The sequence below is a fragment of the Desmodus rotundus genome, chromosome 7 (assembly GCF_022682495.2).
Source record: "Desmodus rotundus isolate HL8 chromosome 7, HLdesRot8A.1, whole genome shotgun sequence".
NCBI lineage: Eukaryota > Metazoa > Chordata > Mammalia > Chiroptera > Phyllostomidae > Desmodus > Desmodus rotundus.
In genome coordinates this window covers 93,598,474-93,620,182 of record NC_071393.1, presented here as the reverse complement: position 1 = coordinate 93,620,182, position 21,709 = coordinate 93,598,474, and the positions used below count along the sequence as shown (strand labels likewise).

General features: G+C 41.5%; 1 protein-coding gene across 2 annotated transcripts in view; it reads right to left on the bottom strand.

Annotated features, from left to right (window-relative positions):
- SNX1 (sorting nexin 1) overlaps positions 1-20,309 on the bottom strand; it is a 35,207-nt gene extending 14,898 nt beyond the window's left edge. Inside the window, exons 1-4 of one of the 2 annotated variants that reach the window (XM_024567653.4) lie at positions 20,056-20,309; positions 4,748-4,856; positions 1,404-1,528; positions 585-651 (exon numbers count right to left, since the gene is read on the bottom strand). In XM_024567653.4, the coding sequence (XP_024423421.1) occupies positions 585-651; positions 1,404-1,528; positions 4,748-4,856; positions 20,056-20,220 (466 nt within the window). In that variant the 5' untranslated portion in view covers positions 20,221-20,309. Of the gene's footprint in view, positions 1-584; positions 652-1,403; positions 1,529-4,747; positions 4,857-14,958; positions 15,055-20,055 lie in introns of those variants that run through there. The other variant, XM_053928188.1, reaches the window with a different exon arrangement.
- Between the last annotated feature and the right edge of the window lie 1,400 nt (positions 20,310-21,709).

The window sequence follows — 21,709 nt, the reverse complement described above, 5'->3', positions numbered from 1 at the left end:
GGGACAATGGGAAGGCTATCCTAAAAATCCGAGTTCTGGCCAAAGCTAAGTATTGTGCTTTTTGAAAATCTAATTTTAATTTGACCAAGATTCAACTTGGATCTTTTAGTCTTCACCTAAGAAAGAGCAATGCAGACCTCCCCACTTCACTAGTATATCAGGGGTACATGATAAATGATATGTGATAAGAATTCCAAACCTCTTGAGGGAAAAATAAATTCAGTATCCCCAAATTATAGAACATGTGTTTTTCCGGGGTTTAAATGGAATTTATGATCTCACAAGGGATGAAAAGGTCTCATCAACTCTGTGGGAGAAGGCAACGTTCGGATTTTAAAAAGGGGATTCTAATAGTATTTAATGTCTGATTTTTCTGCCTAAACCCATGAAAATCCTAAATATAGTCCTGGCTAACTGTTGTTTCTGGCCTTAGAAGCATAATAAGGAGTATAATTTTACAGGGAAGATCATGATGAAATACTTTAGGACGGCTAGTTCAGCACTGGAGGTAACCATCTGGACATTAGCTAATGATGCTGTCCACAGCCATATCCTACCACGACAACGAGTCCCAAGTAACTTACCTATCTTCTCAGGATCAGTTATGCCAACTGTCAAATCAAATTGGTCTTCCTGTTCTTCTTCCTCTAGCTTTTAAAGAGAACACAGTCATGAGAGGTGATATAAAAAGATTACTAATTTTACCCTGTATTAATCTTATACCAATATAACATCAAGATATATCCTGTCCTGGCCAGGTGGCTCAATTGACTGGAGCATCATCCCATACACCAAAGGGCTGCAGGTTCGATTCCCAGTCAGGGCACATACTTAGATTGCAGGTTCGATCCCCTGTTTGGGGCACATACGGGAGGCAACCAATTGATGTTTCTTTTTCATATTCATTCATTCATTCTCTCTCTCTCTCTCTCAAAAAACAACAAACATATCCTTGGGTGAGGATTACAAAAAAAGACACATCCTACTATGAATCAGTGTTCAGCTGTCTATTCCCAACAGTTCTAATGAGCCAACTTCTACAATTTTAAGTTGGGGTCTGCTCAAAGGCCTTTATTACATTTATTATCTTAAAACCTTATTTTGATCATAATGAATAATTTCTGGATTTTGGAAAATCTGTCTTTGCCAGGCTAAGGAGGGAATGAAGAAAGAGACTATACTCTTGAACATGACAGCTTCAGACACTAAATGACATTAGTGGCTATTGAAAGCCTGTGTTATCATCTGTGTAATAGCTACCCTGCCCAAGAAGGACTACTTATTGGATTCTGGCTGTCAACTAACCATAAATGTCTTCCTCAAACGTCACAAATATTTACTTAAGGTTCATATTCAACTGAACTTCAGACTGACAGCACAGTCCTAAAAATCCAGATTCTCACCTCCTCGTAGCTTTGCTGGGGCTTAGAATTTGTGGCTTCCTGTGGAGGAAGAGATATAAGTGTCTTGGCTGGCGCCTTCTTCTGATTATTCTGTGTGCTGTCCAGTGATAGCTCCACTGTGGCATCTAAAAGGAGTTAATATTTGTAACGAAGGTCAATAATGGGTCTTTCATGGCTAAACTTCAGTTCTATAAGCTGCGACAAGAACAATGGCAACCACTCAATACTCAGAGGTTTTCACACTAAGAGAACAAGAATCAAGAAATTTTTACACGGATAAAAGGGAAAGATGGTAAGGGAAGCTTAGTGGAGCAACATCTCTTGTCTCTAACCACAACTACTCGGCTACCCTCCCTACGTAGAATTTAGGCAAGAACCAGCTATCAAGCAAAAAGACTTCACAGCCAAAATAAGTGTGCCAATTTATTTTGTCTTAGAAGTATTCCTTTAAAACCTTATAAGAATCCTATTTACTCTTGTTATAATTATAAAAAAAGAACAAGGTTGATTATCTGCTTTATAAGCTGATATGATAGAAAAGTTAAGTATACTCACAGTAAAAAATGACGTCAAAGGAAGAGTAAGGAAAACTGAAAACTAGAAAGAATGGACCTAAGACATAAACACAGTAACACCTGGGAAAGGACACTGTTTGCCACACATGAGGATGGCACTGTTGTTTTAACACAGTTTAAGAACTGTTCACAATTCTAGTTTTAGATCATCTTCCAAAGATTGTTATGTTTAACACACGTGGTCCAAGGAGGATAAAAGACATGTGTTAATATCTAAAAATCTTTCTACCCTGGTTGGAGTGGCTCAGTGGATTGAGTGCCGGCCTGCGAACCAAAGGGTCGCTGGTTCGATTCCCAGTCAGGGCATGTGCCTGGGTTGCGGGCCAGGTCCCTAGCAGGGGACAGCAACAGGCAACCACACACTGATATTTTTCTCCTTCCCTTCCCCTCTCTCTAAAAATAAATAAATAAGTCTATATAAAAAAAAAGATCTTCTACAAGTTTATGTACATAAAACAGAACCATGAAGTAACTCAGTCACACTAAGATTTCAGATCTGCTTGTAAGGAAAAATCACAGGAATGTTAAGTCCCAAAGGCACAGAAACCTTCTTTTCAACCTGCCATAACAAAGATAATTCATTTTTGCAATTCTCCTCTAGAAACTTTGTACAAAACAAAATTAATCACTCAGAATGAATAAGTTTCAGAGATGAAAAGAATTGGAAAATATTCTAAATCTTTATAGACCTCCTCTGAACTTCTTGCCTTTCATGTCTTCTAAATTTCTTAGCCTAATTCTAGTACGAGTCTTCCCAGGATCTTACCCTCTCACCCTCACATCTCTCCCCTTCCTCACCCTTTGCTCCGTTAAGGATCCCATTCCCAGGGCAGCTCCAGCCTCTACAAAGACTCCCTTATCTCCCGTTCTTCCTTCTTCGCCCAGGTAGAGTACCCAGTTCAAATCTCCCCCTGGGCATTTCCTTTGCATTTCAGATTTAACATATCTAAAACCCAAACTCACTTTCCCCTCAAAGCCAGTTTCTTCTTTAGAACGTAGTTCTCAAAAAGTACTATTTTCTTCTCAATCCTTGAACTTGAAACTTTCAACTGTCTTCAATCCTGATTTTTGGACACCTATTATATGCAATCACTAACGCAAGAATTTGTTGATTTCTCTTTCGAAAAGTTTTCACCTTTCCCTTCCTACTTCCATCACCTTATTTTCCCTTTGTCATTTCATTCTTGAACTAATTTGTGAATGCCTCCTGAAGTCTCTATCCAGTCTTTTTCCACTGCAATCCATTTTATATAATAATTCCACTAAATCAGTCTTCCTAAAACATTACATTGCCCATATCACTTTCCTAATTCAAAACTGCCAATGGCTCTTAATTGGCACTAGGATGGATATTTAACTTAATTATTACTGACATCCAAAATCCTCTCAAACTAGGAGACTTGACTTGGGGTGGTGAACACACAATATACAGATGATGTATTCGAGAACTGAACGCCTGAAACCTACAAAATAATAGCCAATGTCACAACAATAAATTCAATTAAAAATTAAAAAAAAATTTGGAGAAAGTTAAACCAAAAAATAAATAAATAAAATCCCCCTAAACTACACTTCCAGCTCCATCTTCCACGGCTTCTCTAAGAAACCCCTGCGTAGCTTACCAGGTTGACTGACGGTCCCTCAAACACACCCTGAACTTCCTCCCAACGGTCTGTACTCTTTCCTCATTCTTCCTGCGTAAATTCTCCTTCCAGAGAAGCTTCCAAGGTCACTCTGGACCAGAATTTCTCAATGTGGGCACCACAAACATTTTGGGCTGGATAATTCTGTGTCGTGAGGGTCTGTCCTGTGTACTATAGGGTGCTCGGCAGCATTCACGGTCTCCACCGCCCAGATCCTGGTAGCACTCTCTGGTGTGATGACCAAAAATGTCCCCTACTATTGCCAAATATCTCAGGGGACAGAGGGAAAAATTACCTCCTGTTGAGAACAGGGCAATCCCGCTCAACAAATAATTATTGGGCCCAAAATGTTAAGAGCATCAACATTAAGAACCCCCTGGCCCTGGCCGGGCACCTCAGTCGGTTAGAGCATTGTCCTGATACGCCAAGGTTACAGGTTCAATCCCCAGTCAGGGCACATACAAGAATCAATCAGTGAATGCATAAATAAGTGGAACAACAAATTGATGTTTCTCTCTCTCTCCTTTCCTCTCTAAAAATCAATAAGAAAATTAAAAAAATTTTTTTGAAAAAGAAAGCCCATTCTATACTATTTTACAAAGTGCAGATTGTGGCTCATTTGGTGAATTGTGAAATCGGTTCAACGGGTTGAGAAACAACAAAACCCTGCAGACTGTATTGAAAGTAGTAAGGGGAAGTCATTTAATAAGACTTGGTTCCGTTTTATACAAGTATGTATATATTTTGGATGATGACACAGAATATATTTCTTACTACGACTCTTGGTCATAAAAGTCTAAAGACACTGCTTTAGTCTGATCTGAGGCCCCTCTGAGCTCCTACGACTTGGCAGTTCTGTCCCTCTCTGGCCACATTTACATATCTGGGCAACAGTCTGTCTAACTCATGCTCTGAAGTAACTGTACATTTATGTCTTACTCCCTAAACCTGCAATAATCTTAATGGCAGGGACTACATATTTCATGTTTGGACTCCTCCACAATCCTATAGTTACGCTTCCAATACACAGACACGTATTTGGGGGGGGGGGGGGGGGGGGTGAGGGAGGTTACTTTAACTCAGTAATTTAGAAGACTCCTAGTACAAGTGTTGAGTCCATACTTGCCTGCAAAGAGGTCTTGTGGCTCTTGGTCTTGTTCCTCATGGATCCCATTTTCTGTGGAGCCGCTGTTGATGGGAAAGGAGGTAACTCTCTTCGGAGACTGGGGCTTACTCTAAAAACAAAGAGACATTGTGAATAAGACAGTACTGTTAAAAACAAACCTAGAAAGTGACTTTTTTTGAGAAAAATATTTATTCTGAATCTTAATTTAAGGCAACACGCCTTCACCAGTTTCCACGATTACGACCTTCTCACCACATCCCTTGACAATAGGGTGAAACTCAAATTCTCACTGTGCCTTCAAGTGTTTGGATCATTGGTCCTTTTTCTTTCTTTCTTTTTTTTAAATTAAGTTTATTAGGGCGACAATGGTTAATAAGATTATATAGGTGTCAAGTGTACAATTCTATCAAAGTGACTTTTAACACATCCCTCGGTTGCTCCTGCAGGTGTTCACCCAGTTCAACAAGCAGCAAGTCAGCATTAGTGATGGGAGTGCCGCCCAAGTAATCACAGAGCTAAAGGAAACTCGTACGTTTTAGAGTTCATTTCTAACACCATAACCTTGCCGAGTGCCCTACCCCAAAGCACATGATACTGATGCGGGTATGTGTACACAGAGATAATTTTCAAAAGAGCCTGTCCAAATGCATTTCTCCTTCTCAGTTGATGACCTTTATTCTTTCAAACGCTGATGGGCACATTCTAGTGACCGGAACACCACACTGGAGTCCAGAATTTAAACTCAGATCTTGGCCCACTTTGTGGCCTTGGCCGAACGGTTCACTGAAGCCCAGTTGCGTGGATGTTACTGAACCTTCTGAGGGTCAAAAGATGAACACTTTACATCTAATGCCATTTATGAACACAACTTATTTTTTCATTCTTTAACTTGCACAGACACAATTTTCAACCATATCCATGTCAGACTAGCAGAAGAAAAACCAGTCATGCTTAACTGAGTGGGCACATAGTGAAAATACCGTCAGTCCATGGCCTTTATCAAGAGCCCAGTGATCAGCCACAAACAAGGGAGGGGAGCGACCCAGACCAGTCACCAGAAGGAACAAAGCTGGATTGTGCAGGACGCGAACCGAAAGCTGGGAATCTGCCTTCAAAAGCCATGGTGCGGTATTGCAGGGTTTTGAAGTCAGACCCCAAGGCCAAATCAGTTAAAGACTCGACTTTCGGAATCTTTTATGAAACGTTTCCTTAACAAATCCGAGGGATTTTGTTCCTCAGAAACAGGCCTTTTCGGACCCTACAGAAGAAAGTGGAATAACAGATCTAGTGAGTACCGTGAATGTGCCATGCAAACAGCTTCACGCCAATACTGGGACCACCCTCGTGGAAAGAAACTGTTACCAATACGTAGCTTTACATTAGCACGCAATGCTTCCACTGAAATTTTCCTATGTTAATAAAATTTAATGAGCACTTAGCTGTACATGCTTAAATGTTTCAGCAGCTGTTAAGAAACTTCCAGCTGCTTCTACAATCTTAAGCAGAGACATAGACAACAAATAATAGGGCCAAAACAAAACCCGTATTTCCCTTTTGCCTCGCACCTTGCCAACCACCTTCCTACATATACACTCCCTTCCTGTGAATATTACTGTGCTCTTGTACTGCATAGAGATCTAATAAAAAGCCATCTGGTCTCCTTTTATTTCGGTTCCCTCTGATACCAGTCATCTGTAGATGGAAATCTAGGAGGGATTAAAGCCCAAGATACATCGAGGATGTATGTATGCAAATGTAATTTACTATTAGCTCACCAGAGAGACCGAGGCACCAGGAAAAGCACAAGTTAGAATTTAGCTATTTAAAAAGCAACTAGAAGAACTCACTGCTGAGATAAGGAGATGAATAAAGCCAGCTTTCTATTTCTGATTTACCTTCTCAACTTGGAAGTTTCAAGACAAAGAGCGTTTTCTAGAGCGATGATAGAATAGCAGTGTGTCTATGTCTGGCTTTGGCTCTGGATCAGAAGAGACGGACCCAGATGGATGGAAATGCAGTGACAGCTGGAGCACAATTAATTACCTGTCCTTCTCCCTCCATAAGACCGTCTTTAAGTCCAAACCGTGGCTGCTTGACTAGAACTGTGATGCTGCCTACAAAAGTAGAAAACTGCCTCTGAGATATCCTCTGAGGCTCCATCCCAGACACTGCTCAGTGCTGGTTCTAAGAAAGCTGAAGAGAAGTTAGACTGATTACTGTATTTGCTACCCTAATCTTTCCTCTGTGATTCTCCTGTGTACTAATCTTGTATGTACAGAAAACTTTGTTTTCTGTTTTCATCCCATCTGAGGGTTTTTTTTTTCCATGTCATTAAGAATTCTACAAACCCCCCCACTCTTAGTGACTTAGCTCTCCATCGTACGGGTATACCACAACATAGTCATTTTCCTAATGATGGATGGACATTTAGACAGTTTCCAGGTTTCTTTTATCGTTAAAGTAAAGATGTGATGTCCATTCCTACATAAGTCCACATCTGACTACTTACTTGGGATAGACTCTTAAGTAGAATAATTGGACACATAAAAATTTCAAAGGCTCTGCTAAGCTGCCTTTCAAAAAGACCACCAGTTTACAACCCCCCTTCTTCCCCTAGTAATGTATAAAAGTACTGCACCCATAGCAACATTAAGCATTCTCTCTTTTAATAAATATTTGCCAGGTTTCCACATATTTACCAGCCATCTAAAACACCCCTGTGGAAGTCCCATAAGACTGTCAGCTGATTTTGCAAAAGAAACTTTGCAGGCTAGAAGGGAATGACAAGAAATATTCAGTCATAAAAAGCAGGGACCTACAGCCGAGATTGCTCTACCCAGCAGAGATATCATTTAGAATCAGAGGGCAGATAAAGAGCTTCCCAGACAAGAAACAAACTGAAGTAGTTCATTATTACTGAACCATTACTACATGAAATGTTAAAGAGACTTATTTAAGAAAAAGAAGATCAAAACTATGAACAATAAAGTAGCAACAAATACATATCTATCAACAAATGAATCTAAAAAACAAACTAAGCAAACAAAAATAGAGGTGGAATCATGGATACAGAGAGCATTTCAATGGCTGTCAAATGGGAGGGGGGAGGGGGAGAATGGGTGAAGAGGTGAGGGGACTGAGAAGTACAAACAGGTAGTTACAGAATAGTCACGGGATGTCTAGTACAGTATAGGAAATGGAGCAGCCAAAGAACCTACACTCATGACCCCTGGACATGAACAATGTGGGTGGGGGACTGCCTGAGGGAGTGGGGGGCCCTGGGTGGGAGGCAAAGGGGGAAAAACAGGGACAACTGTAATTGCATAATAATAAAATATAATTTAAAAATAATTATTGCTAATAAATAAATAAAAATGAGCAAAACACTCTTGTGACTTGTCTTGATGTCCTTTGTCCATTTTTCTATGCAAAGTTAATTTTTATTAGTCAGGTGCACACTTTTCTCACACAAGTATGTTAACCCTCTCTCTGGCGCATTGTATAGTAATCACCCAGTACTTTATCTCTGTTCGTATTTGTTTTATTTTAATCTTGTCAACACAAGAAATGTCCAAACCTGTAGAAAAATTTTGTAAGAGTTTATTTGAGCTAAAACTGATGACATATGTGGGGGAGCAAGATCCCAAATGTTCCTGAACATAATAGTTTGCAGTTTCCTTTTATGAATTTGGAATTGAGGAGGGAAGGTGAGGAAGAGTACATGCAGGTGGGAGAAAGCAAGGTGGGGACTGGATTACAGGGTAGTTAAGATTATGTGCTCTCCTGAGGGTGGTCAAGACTTTCAGGGGTATTCAAAGGTGAGTTAACCCAGGTGCCCAAGAACAACAGGCTAGGGCTTGCTGAAAAACCTTTCACTAAAGAAGTTAAAGGCCTGGGACATGACCATTACCTGACCAGTTATAAATGTTTGATTTATGTGCTGGCTGGTGTGGCTCAGTGGATTGAGTGCCGGCCTACAAAACCAAAGGGTCGCAGGTTCGATTCCCAGTCAGGGCACCTGCCTGGCTTGAGGGCCAGGTGCCCAGTTGGGGGCACATGAGAGGCAACCACACATTGATGGTTCTCTCCCTGTCTTTCTCCTTCCCTTCCCCTCTCTCTAAAAATAAATAAATAAAATTAAAAAAAATTATGACTTACTACAGCACTATTTTTTTGTCTACAACCTTACCAAATTTATTTTCAGTTAGCTGATTTGGATTGGCGTTGGACAAACTAGGCTTACTTCTTTAGGACTGTTATACAACAAAACTCCACCCAATAAATGTGAAGATCTAGTTGATGTTACTGACTGATTCATGAATCGAGAGGACGCATCCCATCTGGTAAACAGAGGTGCTTCGAGGAGTTGTGCGTAATGGAAGGTTTTAATGGCGTTAGAGTGGGGCAAGGAATGGCTGGTAAGAGAAAAGCGTTGTTTCAGGCCAGGTCATCAACTTTTTGAGGGAAGGGAATCTGACAGGGGTTTTATCAGGCAGACTACCTCACGAGTGTTAACCAGGAAATTTCAGGTTGACTGACTGTTCAAAGGTCACATTTCTGAGGAGGCCCTTGGGCACTGCTGGTGGGAATGCACACGGAGCAGCCACAGTGAACAGTAAGGAGGTTCCTTAAAAAATTAAAAATAGAGCTGCCTTACGACTCAGTGATTCCACTTCTGGGTATTTATCTGAAGAAACCCAAAAAACTAACTTGAAAGAATATATGCACCCCTATGTTCACTGCAGCATTATTTACAATAACCAAGATATGGGAGCAGCCCAAGTCCCCATCAACACATAAGTGATAAAAAGGTTGTGGTACATAAATACAACGGAGTATTACTTGGCCATAAAAAAGAATGAAATCTTACCATTTGCAGCAGCATGGATGGATGTAGAGGGTATCATGCTAAGTGAAACAAGTCAGTCAGAGAAAGACAAATATGCCTTTATCTATATGTGGAGTCTAAAGAATAAAAATAAACAAAGAAAACGGAAACAGACTCACAGAGAAGAGACTGATGGTTGCCAGAGGGGAGGTGGGTCGGGGAACTAGGTGAAAAAGGTGAAGGATTATTGTAGAATCCTAAGTATGACTGGTGGTTATAAAACAGTCACGGGACGTAGGTCCAGCACAGGGAACGCAGGCGATAGCACTGATAACTACGTGTGGTGGGGGCACCAGCAACACCGAGAGGAACACTTTGTAAAGTGTATGCCTGTCCAACCACTATGACGTACGTCCAAACACTAACACAAAATTAATACTGAATCTAAACTGTAACTGAAAAATAAAATTAACAAGAAATAAAGTTTGTATTTCTGGGAGAGGTGGAATTTGGAATTAAGTCTTGGTTTGCTATCGTGGAGGCAAATGACTCCATTTGGGGCCTGTTATTTCTTTTTTAAGGGCTGAAGATATCAAGCAAACAGTTGTCTTTGAGGCATCATATTCTCAAGTGTTAAGTAAAATCAGATTCAAAAGAAGTTGAGCAGAACTATTTTCAACGCTAAGAAGAAATGGACCCCTATTGGTGGTATCCTACATTCGCCTCGGACTGTTGATAGAAGACAAGTCTGCCCTAAGACCACAGAGTCTCTAACGCCAGCTTGTGTGGATGAAAAAGGGCTCTAAAAAAAGTGACCTCGAAGGGTGATCTGACCATAAATTCTTAACTGGGCAGGTCATAGTGAGGAGTCTCGCCCCAGGCATGTACCTTTTTTAGTAAAAGGTTTATCTTTTTATCTTTGCCTTAAGCAAGCCCTATCCATTTTTCTAGTGCATCTAGGTTAACACACCTTTGAAATAAGCATATAATCTCGTGTCCAATCCCTGCCCTGCTTCCTTCCACATTCATGTAACCTTTCTTACACTCCTTCGTTAATTTCAAATGTACAAAAGAAGCTGCAAAACTTATTTGCTGGAGCATTTGAGATGTTGCTTCTGAGCAACTGTTCAGCTTACATAAATTCTTATAAGCCTTACTTTATAATCCCTATTTCTAAGACCTCTTATAAGTCATTAAGTCACAAAACTATACACATATTTGGAGGGGACTAAATATCAAGCAACAGAAAAAACTTATGTTGTAAGGAAAACAGTATGTTTGTGATATACTTAACAAAGCCAAAGCCCAGCCCTGCCTACTTCCCTCTGCCTTCCCCATCTTTTTTTAAAAAATAAAGGAAGCTTTCTTTCAGTTAGTGATAGGATCCTAGGCTAGGATATCCAACACTTGCTGACTCTCTTTGACTGTTAATTCTAGCAGGTGGTTCCGCTGATAAGCTGTTCAAAAGTTCAAGTGCTTCTGTTTATAATTTTAAGGGCATGCAGAGAGCCCAATCCTAATTCTCAGAAAAGCACTAGAAAGATTGGTCAGCAAGAGAGCACTTGTGTTAAGAGCAAACAGGTATCTCCCCAACTACCAGCCTCAAACCAGGAGCACTAGGCTATTAACACCATTTTCTTAGGTCAGGGAGGGACAGACCTGGATTGATGTGTCTCAAGAGCTGACAAAGCCATTCACTACGGAAAAGCCCTGTGATTCTGGGTAACTTCCCTTTGGGATATCCAGTGACCAGCTGTGATTCCTCCTCCTGTTGCTACACTGCTTTTTGCTCCATATAGAAGAACCCTTGCATCATGTTCAAGGAACCTCAAAAGGGCAGTGCTGTTAAACTCAACTGCAGCCCTGGCTGGTCACCCTGGTGGACCAGGCCCCCAGTAGGGGGCGGGCAAGAGGCAATGGGTCCAAGTTTCACATGTGGATGTTTCCTTCCTGCTTTCTCCCTCCCTCCCCTCTCTCTGAAAATAAATAAAATCTTAAAAAATAAAAAAAAACCCCACCCCTCAACTGCATATATAGGTCAAATCCAAATTAAAAGCCAAGGTAACACTGCTTCTAGAGAGCTAGAGTACTCATTTTCTGACAGAAAATCAGTATTATAAGGTAAGACAGAGCTACGAAGTTGTGTCACTACACTAATGTAACAAGGCAAGGACAATTAGGGATAAGTCAATCCCGGAAGCTATACCCATGTGGTGACAGGGCAGTCAGGGAGTCTTTTAAAAATTACCCTGGAAGACTCTGGCATGAAATACTGCTGCTTTTGCCATCTTTACTTCTAGGGAGAAATGAGCAAAGTGGGACAGTGTATTAGGTTTCTATTGCTGCTGCAACAAATTACCACAAATTTAACAGCTTAAAAAATGCAAATTTATTTATCATAATTCTGTGGAAGTCCATAGATGTGTCACTGGGCTACAATCAGGGTGTCATCAGGATTGCGTTCCTTTGCGGAGGTTCCACAGGAGACTCCATTTCCTTGTTGGTTCTAGCTTCTAGGAGGTGCCCATGTTCCTTGGTTCATGGCTCACTTCCTCTATCTTCAAAGCCAACAATGTAGCATCTCTGTGGCTCCCCTCCCCCATCAAAGGTAGTCAATCATCTTGTGTAATCACTCTCTGAGTCTTCCATTAAAAAAAAAAAATTATTTTGTATCCTCACCCAAGGACATGGCCACTGATTCTAGAGAGTCAGAAAGGGAGGTGGAGAGAGAGGGAGAGAAACATTGACCTGTTGCCTCTGACACGAACCCCAACTGGCACCAAACCTGCAACCTAAGTATGTGTCCTTACTGGGAATTGAACCGGAGACCCTCTGGTTTACAGAATGACGCTCCAACCAAGCAAGCCACATTGGCCGGGGCTCTGACTCTTCCATTTCTAAAGAATCCTTGTGATTACACTGGACCCAGGCAATTCAAGATAATTTCCCTACTTTAAGGGCAGCTGATTAGCAACCTTAATCCTTCTTTGCTTTGCAAACTAACACATTCACAGGTTCCAGGTTTAGGACATGGGCATCTTTGGGGGGAGGGAACAATGATTTTACTCATTACAGGCAGCACCTCCTCTCCCCCACCATGTTCAAAAATGGCACACATGCACCGCACTAAAGGCCTCTGTGCGGGGACACTGACTGTCCGTCCATTGGGTTGGGCACAGCCGCATCTTACTCTACAAACTGGGTATTTGATTAACCCAAATGATTTCACAGTGTCACCCCCCTTATACCTTAAGGAGTTAAAGTAGGGGTTTTTATCCTGGGATCCATGAGCCACGGAATTCTGGAGGGGTCTAGAAACTTAGATGGGAATAAAACTGTAACTTCACTTTCACTAACCTCTAACTGAAATTCAGCATCTTCTTCAGTTATAAAAATAGGCAGTAAGCCAGTGTAGTAATAGCAGTACCTGAGACTTTAATAGAAATTAGATATTTTATATGATATAGTTGTTATAAACCTCAAAATACCATTTATGCTCATTTCTACTTAAACATCATGGTAGTTACTAGACTCATCCCTGGATCTTATTACTTGAAACATCAAAAAAGCACGTTACTAATATTAAGATTATTTTAATATTTTGATAACTGCATTTTAGTGTAATTGGTTTCCTTCGTAATCTTATGTTTTATACACTTAAAGACATTATTTTGAGAATAGGTCCACAGGCTTCCCAGGACTGCTAATGGGTCTGTGACAAAAAAAGACAGAGCACTAATCTCTGAGGTCGAGGAACTAATGAAAATAGTAAAGGGGGAGCTGGAAGGGTGAGGAAATGAGCCCGAAGCTGACCCCGAGCTAGGCAGGGAAAACCATGAGCAAGCCGTCAGAGCCCTCAAACTGCAAGGGCACACACGCCCCGATCTACCAACACGTAGCTACTGACATTCCACTGAATGCTCTGAAGTAATTTCCCTACTGAACTCGGGGGGGTCTCAAACTGCTGTAACTTAGCAGGGCCCAGAAGACTGCAGAAGGATCGGAGCACTGATGGGTGCATTAACTGTCAACCGTAAAAGCAAACCCAGCTGAAATCTGCTCTGTGCGCAGAATGAAGCCCCAGCTGTCCACTTGACTAAGCAAAGAATAGGACAAGAAGTTGAGCAACAGGCTTTTCCGGGAGATGAGATACTTCATGGCTACTTGCTCTACTAAGCATCCACTACTTGTGATTTACTTACGCCAACAGTTACTCAAGAGTGCTGAGAAGCCCTGCGGACCAAGGGAGAGAAATTAGAGTATTCTTTTTCTTCTCTCTCCTCACATCCAAAGAAATCACAAATAGCCAAGTCATCAGAGAGACCTTAACACTCCTGAGTAAGCAAAGGAGCAGCAACTCCCTACAGAAACCAGAAGTCTGACTGTCTCTCCCAAGCTCCAAACTTGAATTTTAAATAATTTTTAAGTTGAGTTCTTATTAGTGTTTTTAAAGTCTTTTCTTGGACTGCTTCCTCCAAAAGGGTTTTGTAATTATGTGTATTAGCTTTTCCTCCATTGTTTTGAAAGCCAGGTTAACTGTTAGTACAATTCTATGATCAAATCAATGTGCCCTTGCCGGTGTGGTTCAATTGGTTGGCGCATCATCTTGTAAACCAAAAGGTCGTGGGTTCAGTTCCAGGCCAGGGCACATGCCTAGGTTGTCGGTTCAGTCCCTGGTCAGGGGGTGTAAGTAAGGGTGTTCTCTGGTGAGGGTAAGAGAGAAAAAGAAATCGACGAATCTATGTACTTCAGGAAAACCTAAACTTATTAGGAGTAAAACTTGTCTAAAATTTGAGCTGAGCATTAAAATAAATCTTTGGATATAATACCAGTTGCTGATTTTTTCAAGAACATTTGTATCAGATCTGTGCAAAAAATGTGGAATTTTAACTTACGATCTTTTGACTGGATCTGACCACCTCTAATGACGTTGGCTCTAAAAACAAGTGTTTGCGACACTACGCCTACAGAAAATACTGTACGGCAGAGGGGCACGTGCCCACGACCATTTACTAACACAAGTTGTAAAGGACTACACCATTAACTAAAGAACTCAAGCAATAAACCTTTGTTTAAAAATAGGTTTAGATTTAGCGTATAGATTAACTTTCAGCTGGTTAAGAACAGAGAAGGGTTAGTATCAAGAAAGCTACTGAGTATTGTAATCTACCTTTGGGAAGAGCCATCATTTTGCAGAACTTAGTTCTCTAATTAAGATATTAACCAGCTAAACTATTAATCTCCTTAGGGTTTTTTAATACAGTTACCAAATTCTGTCCAGATATAAAGAAGTTATCCTGTAAGAACTCAAACAGGAAATAAATTGGTGCAACTGCTATGGGAAACGGCATGGAGGTTCCTCAAAAAATTAAAATAGACCTACCCTATGACCCAGCAATCCCGCCCTGGGCACAGATCTGAGACGACTGGAGAATAGGGTCCTGAGAGCTACCTGCACATTCATGTTCACGACAGCACTGCTCACAACAGCCACGAGGTAGAAGCAACCCCAGTGTTCACTGAAAATGCGTGGATAGACAGAATGTGGTATATATTCACGTACGATGGAGTACCAACCAGCCTTAGAAAGGACGGAAATTCTGATGCACGCTGCCACAGGGCTGAGCCTCGGGGACATCAGGCTAAGTGAAATAAACCAGTTACAAAAGCATAAGTACTGCGTGATTCCACTTATATGAGGTTACCTAATCTAGTCAAATTCATAGAAACCGAAGGTAAAATGGTGGTTACCAGGCACTGAAGGGAGAGGGGGAAGGGGAGTTATTATTTAATGGGTATAGTTACAGAAATGCAAGATGAAAAAGTTCTGGAGATGTTTTTCAAAAAAAATGTGAATATACTTAACACTACTGAACTATAAAACTGAAAATGATTATGATGGTAAATTGTATGTTTTTCACCACAATTAAAAAAATAAGCTGATTTGTTGGCCCTCAGGATACCCGTTATACTGATCACAGGGCTGGACTCTAAAAATACCATGTCCCTTCTTGTCTAAATGTTAAACACCAGTCAGAATATGTAAATAATTCTTTTATTATTTTTTCACTCACCCAAGCACGTTTTTCATTGCCTTTAGAGAGAGAGGAAGGGGATGGGGGTGGGGGAGACAGAGACATTAATTGGTTGCCTCTTGTACATGCCCCCACGAGAGGTCGAACCTGGAACCTAGGTATGTGCCCTGCACAGGGATTGAACCTGCAACCTTTCGGTTTACAGTGCGCTACTCCAACCAACCGAGCCACACTGGCCGGGTGTAATTCCTGATTAATCAAAGACTAACTATTCAATATATGACTTTTCACATCCCCAGCTATTACTTCTTTATCTTATTTCTTTTTTCTGGCTATTTTGCTAATTACTGGGGTTTCGATTCAAGAATAAGGGTAGCGGGAAAATGTTCACATTAGTCTAACATATCAACAGAAGTTATCAGCATCTGAAATAAGGATATCATTTATGTTTTCTTCCCCACTCTCAGCATGAGAATGGCCTCCACAGCTCTCCCTTTATTTATGTATGTATTTATGTTTTTATTTTTTGATTTTGAGAGTATGTTCATTAAAGCTGGGGACAGTGAAACAAGAAAGGGCTTAGGATAAAAGCAACAGGAGAGAGCCTAGGCGGGGCTGCTTTGGTTCTCTAGAGACTTTATAGGAAAGAAGTGAGCCAAGGCGGGGCTGCTGTTGGCTTACTAAAAAGAGGAAAGGGGACCTTGGAGACAAGTTCAAAAGGGTTAGTGCTGGTTGAGCTGCCACTACTCATTGATCCCCTGGCTGCAAGTCTCAGGGGGAAATTTATAATCCAGGAGATGTGTGCCTGAGAGGGAAGAGAGAAGTGGGCTGCTCCCAGGAGGGAGAGGGCTCTGCCTGTATTCAGAGGGCAAATCTGACTGTGGTCCTGGCATACTGCTAAGAAGAGATGGCTAGCTAAGAAATCCAGGGATGGCAAATAAAGAACTTGCTTCACTTCTATCATTTAGGTTTAGAAATATGCAAATAAGACCAGTGATGTAAAACGAGGTGTAAAAGTATGTAAATATGGCTTTTACAGTTTTTGAACATAATAATTTTAAGAATTGGGAGAGTTAAAAGAATGGCTCCAATTTAATCTACAGTTTTATTAAGGAAAAATTAATCCTCCCAGAACTAGGAAAATTTTAACTAAAAAGGTACATATTCATATCAAAGATCCAGATAATATATTTAGATTTTAGACCTTTTTATTTATAGGCCCACAAGGTAAGAGGGGGAAAGTCTTAAGTATTCTTAAGAATCAGACCTTTCACATGCTGGTTTTCAGTCTTGAAGCAACGACTTCAGATTTATTTTAGTAATTCTTTTAACTTCAGTTTCTCCTTGTAAATTCTGAGACACATTATTATTACAAGCTGCCCTTTCGATTATAAATCAAACCATACTTTTATTACTGAAATAACAAAGCCTCTTGGGCTGTAAAAGAGAGCAGATGGGATGATTAATAGCAGCAGCTGTTACATCGATATTCAGAAAATTATACACGTACCATAAATGAGTTTTAAATTTTCTATGCCTCAGCTTCCCAATTCTTTAATGCTCCTCTCTTTGCCTCCAACATGCAACAAAACAATATGAAGATAAGTTAAATCAGGAAGATGTCTATGTGGAGGATTTCGAGCTAATCAAATCAATTTCACGGGTTTGATTTTGACAAAACATATTAACCAGTTTGGAGTTACGTAATTTAACTTTGTAATCCATGATTAGACTTTGTGGACTTTTGAATAGGTGATTTCAGGTTACAAAATGCTCGACTGTCTTAAGTGTTTTACAGGTATATATTCTAATTCAGTCCTCATAAAAATCACTGGAGGTAAATACTATTATTATTCACATTTTGTAGGTGTGAGGAAACTGTACAAAGTAATTAAGGGCCTTGCCCAAGGTTAAGCTAGGAAGTAACAGAGCCTGGATTTAATCCCACTTCAAAGCCCATGCTCCTAACAATGTCTTTCCTGAAGACACAGAAGCAATGCAATCCCCCATCTTCTCACATTGGCTCACACCTAAAGCATGTATTAAAATATAATTTGTATTTAATGGCTATTTAACAATAAATCCACAGATGGGGGTCTTGGCTTCCTGAAGATTAATAGCAGGGCAGGCAGCTCCAACACGGTTTGTAAGTGGCATTTTAGTTTCCTCAGCAACTCAGTTTTCCTGAATCAAAATAGAAAAAGTAACTATGTTTTATGTGGTACAACAAGGTCATTCTAACCCTCTCCTTCTCCATTTAGCTGGAAATTAGGCAAAGTGTTTTTTACAGTCTTATAAGAGAGAAGTAATGATGCATCTGTAAAATAATACGGTTAGATCAATCATAGCCTCTTGAACGTTTTAAGGTAACTCTACAAAATAACTCCTCATCCTCCCAGGGTCCTTTTTTTGAAAATAAATCATCATTTGTCAGCCTTGGCCAGGTAGCTCAGTTGGTTAAAGTGTCCCATATGCCAACGTTGTGGGTTCAATCCCTGGTCAGGACACATACAAGAAACAACCAATGAATGTGTAAGGTAAGTGGAACAACAAATCAATGTTTCTCTCCCTCCCTTCCTCTCGCTCTCTAAAAATCAATACATAAAAATAAGAATTTAAAAAGCAAAAACCATCGTTTGTTTCTGTGCCCAATCACTCTCAGTGCCAGAGTTTCTATTTTGAGATATCAATCTAATATCTAACAACTCAGCAGGTACCAACGGGGGCTGTTCTCCATGGTGTATGGGAGAATTACTAAAGGAACAGACGAAAGATTTGTTTTAATTGGATACAGAAAGACTCATTAGCAGCAAGAGTTATTTCACAGGATAACAGGGACTCCACTAAACGTTTGAGCTGTCATATTAGTATCAGCAAATGCTTTTTGAGCTGGGATTATGGACTCAATTCCTGAATACAGTACATGGAAAATTTTAATAATTGTCATAGAAGGAATTTCCAAGAAACAATCTGTTTTTGAAGTAGAGGAAGAAAAAACTTTCCTCCACCCTCAAGATTCTTTTGGCTGGTCAAATAATCAAATATACACGACATTATTATTAAGAAGAGAAAATAGCAAAATTTTGTATGTATGGGAATCCCACATACATGAGAGTCAGAGACCCGCACAAGTGAGTAAGGTCCAGGAACAGAAAAGGAGCATGGGTATGCAAGGCATCCTGAGCTAGGGATGAGGTAAGGCACCTTGAGGACGTCAAAGGGTTATCACAGGACGACTAGAGCAGATGCCTAGTAAAAAGAAGTTGTCCTGACCTATGGGTCAAAAGAGGTAATCTGTTATGGGCGAGGCGTCTAATTCAAGTTTTTCTAGGTAGGGGCAGATGTTTCTCTTGGGCCCGAAGCTAAAGTTGCCTTTGGTTCAAAATAATCAGCATACCACAGGAGGCACAGCTTGGGGTGACTTGTTCTGAACCCCTACACTGATAAATAAGACAAGCCCCCAGCAGTTTCAGGCACATATGCATAAAGAATTTAAAGTTGGTTTATTATTTTGTCACTCAAACACTGAGTAACTACTATGAAGAGAAGCATTACCCAAGATGGAAAGATACATAAATTCACAGAACTAATGCCGAAGAAGTTTTCAACCTGGAAAGAACTGTATGAGTCAGTATTCTTACAAAACAGCTCAAAACATCTCCACTGGTTCTAGAACTGAGAACTGATTTCCACATTCCACGTACAAAGGTTAATTTTTCCCCAAACCCAACTCTTATTAGAAACCTGGATATTACTATGGGCGACACCATTTTCTCCTCACACTTAACAGATTAGCTCCCATGAAGATACTTAGGCACTTTAACACATCCCTTTAAAAGGGACAAAGCCTGTGGTCTATGTAGTGATTTATCTGGCAGGGCGTTTTTTTCAACAGACTCTGGCATGCTTTTCCCAGAGATCAGGAGTCAACCTAACGCTTATAAAATATACCAACATCGAGAAACGTCCTTCGGTATTGGCAGGTTAAGAGTTGAGCTAACGAATAAATCTGTGGTCGGATCACTACCCTGGGCCACTCCTGATAACATTATTCGTCCACAGAGCAGTAAGGCGAGTGAAAGACTGCACCCCATGCGCTAATCTTGCCCTATGAAATCAGCCCTGCAAGAAACGACCAGCAAAACAGCTCCGTGAGTCCGTGGGGTCACTACAAGGCGAGGCCAACGCCGGCCTCGCGACTCTTCGCAGTCAGGGACTCCGAGGAGAAGCCACCACAGCCCTCACTTCCCACTGTCTGCCCCGGGGGCCGGGAAGCCAGGCCCTACGTCTCGGCGTTCATCCAGCAACCCCAAACCTCGATTGCTGTCACCAACGCAAGGTCTCGCCGTGCCCACTCTGCCCAGCCTCCCCGACCCTCGCTGAGACTTTCTTCCCTTTTGGGGCACCCGCCCGCCCCCTGGCCGCCCCAATAGGAGAGAACTCACGGCCGCCGCCGCCGCTGCGCCGGTGAAAATATCCTCCCCCTCAGTGTCGCTGTCCCCAGCCTCGGGTTCTGAACCCCCGGCCGCCCCCTCGGACTCCGGCTCCAGGCCAGGAAAAGGCGGAGGGAGTCTTTCCGAAGCGCTACAGCCACCACCACCCGACGCCATCTTCCTACACCCAAAGCGGAAGCCGCAACAACAACTTTATAGAGAGAAAACGCCGCGAGCAAATCGTTCCAGCGGAGCGAGGAGTGGGATGACCAAGACCAACCCCGCGGCTGGCGCCTGGGCGGGACTTAGGCCCTGGGGTGGGGGCGGAGCTGGCTCAAGGCCCCTGCCTAGCAAATCTGAGCCCTGGATCCTGATTCCGAGATCCTAATCAAGAGGTCAAAGGGGCAGAAAAGGAGGAGCCAGGGGCTGCTCAAGTTGCCATGGCACTTTGTGCTCCACATAGTGCCTAACAGGGACCTTAAGATGTCATTTGAGTAAAGGAGTCTGAAAACCTCTGCATACCACCTACCCATACCAAGCACAGTGCCCTTATAGAGCTTTAATAAATATTTTTGATTGAGGTCTCCGAACAGATTGCAGTAGAGTCTCGCCGTTGCTTGTTTGAACATTAGTTAATTCATTCAAGTAACACATGTTCAGTATCTACTACTGTGTGCCTGGCATCCTGTTATGCATCTGAGATACAGAAATGAAGAAGCTCCTGGCCCTCTAGGCGCTTGAGGGAGACAGCCATGCAAATCAACATGTTCATTGCTATAATTTGCTGTGCCAGCACAGTGAAAGAGATGAACGATTGTATTTGTTAAAGCCAGGAGGTCTCACACAGGAAGTGAAACTTCAGTGCCCTAAATTTGGTTGCAAGGATCATCTCAATCGCTGTGGAGTAAGTGAAGTGGTACAGAAGGCGGGGAAATTATTACACTCTGGAGAAAATTTTCCTGGGACCTAAACTATTCACAGGTTGTCTGGTGAGCCTAAAGTCTAAATCAGATAAAATAAATGGGATAGTTTATCAGGAGATAATTCTGAAAAATAATCCTGACTTTCTTCTCAGTAGAGGTTAGAAAAAACTTGGCATCGCCTTTGACAAAGGTTTAGTTTGTTTCTAACTGCAAATTCCTCAACAACAGGGGTTGGCTCTCTCTCGCAGATGTTAGCTGCTTGAAGGCAGGGGCCCTGTCCTATACTTGGTGCCTATAGATCAAGTCCGGCAAATTAAATACCCAGTAAATGTTTGCGATTTGATTGGAGGGATGAATGGATAAAATTAACATTACCGTGTTTCTGGGCTTCATCACAGCCATAAACACCAGGGGATTTACGGCATTCTTTTTAGGATGGTGATCTCCAATATCACTATTGGATGCAGTGGACACAGCGAAAGCTCTCTTTTTAAATTGTCTTTGAATGCGATTAGCAGAAATATTCAGCCTGTGGTGGGGAGTTGCGCTGGCCTAAACCTCTACGAGACGAGAAAACCAAAAAGCCCTCCCTTCCCGCAGCCACGCCTAACCGTCCTTTACTGGGCTCCCAAGACATTACACTTTAAGGCAACGAAAACGCACTTCCTGCCTAACTAAGGAAGTACAAACTTTGGGTGGAAGCTTCTCCCTCGGAAAAGTAACAGGAATCTCCGTGCTCAAGC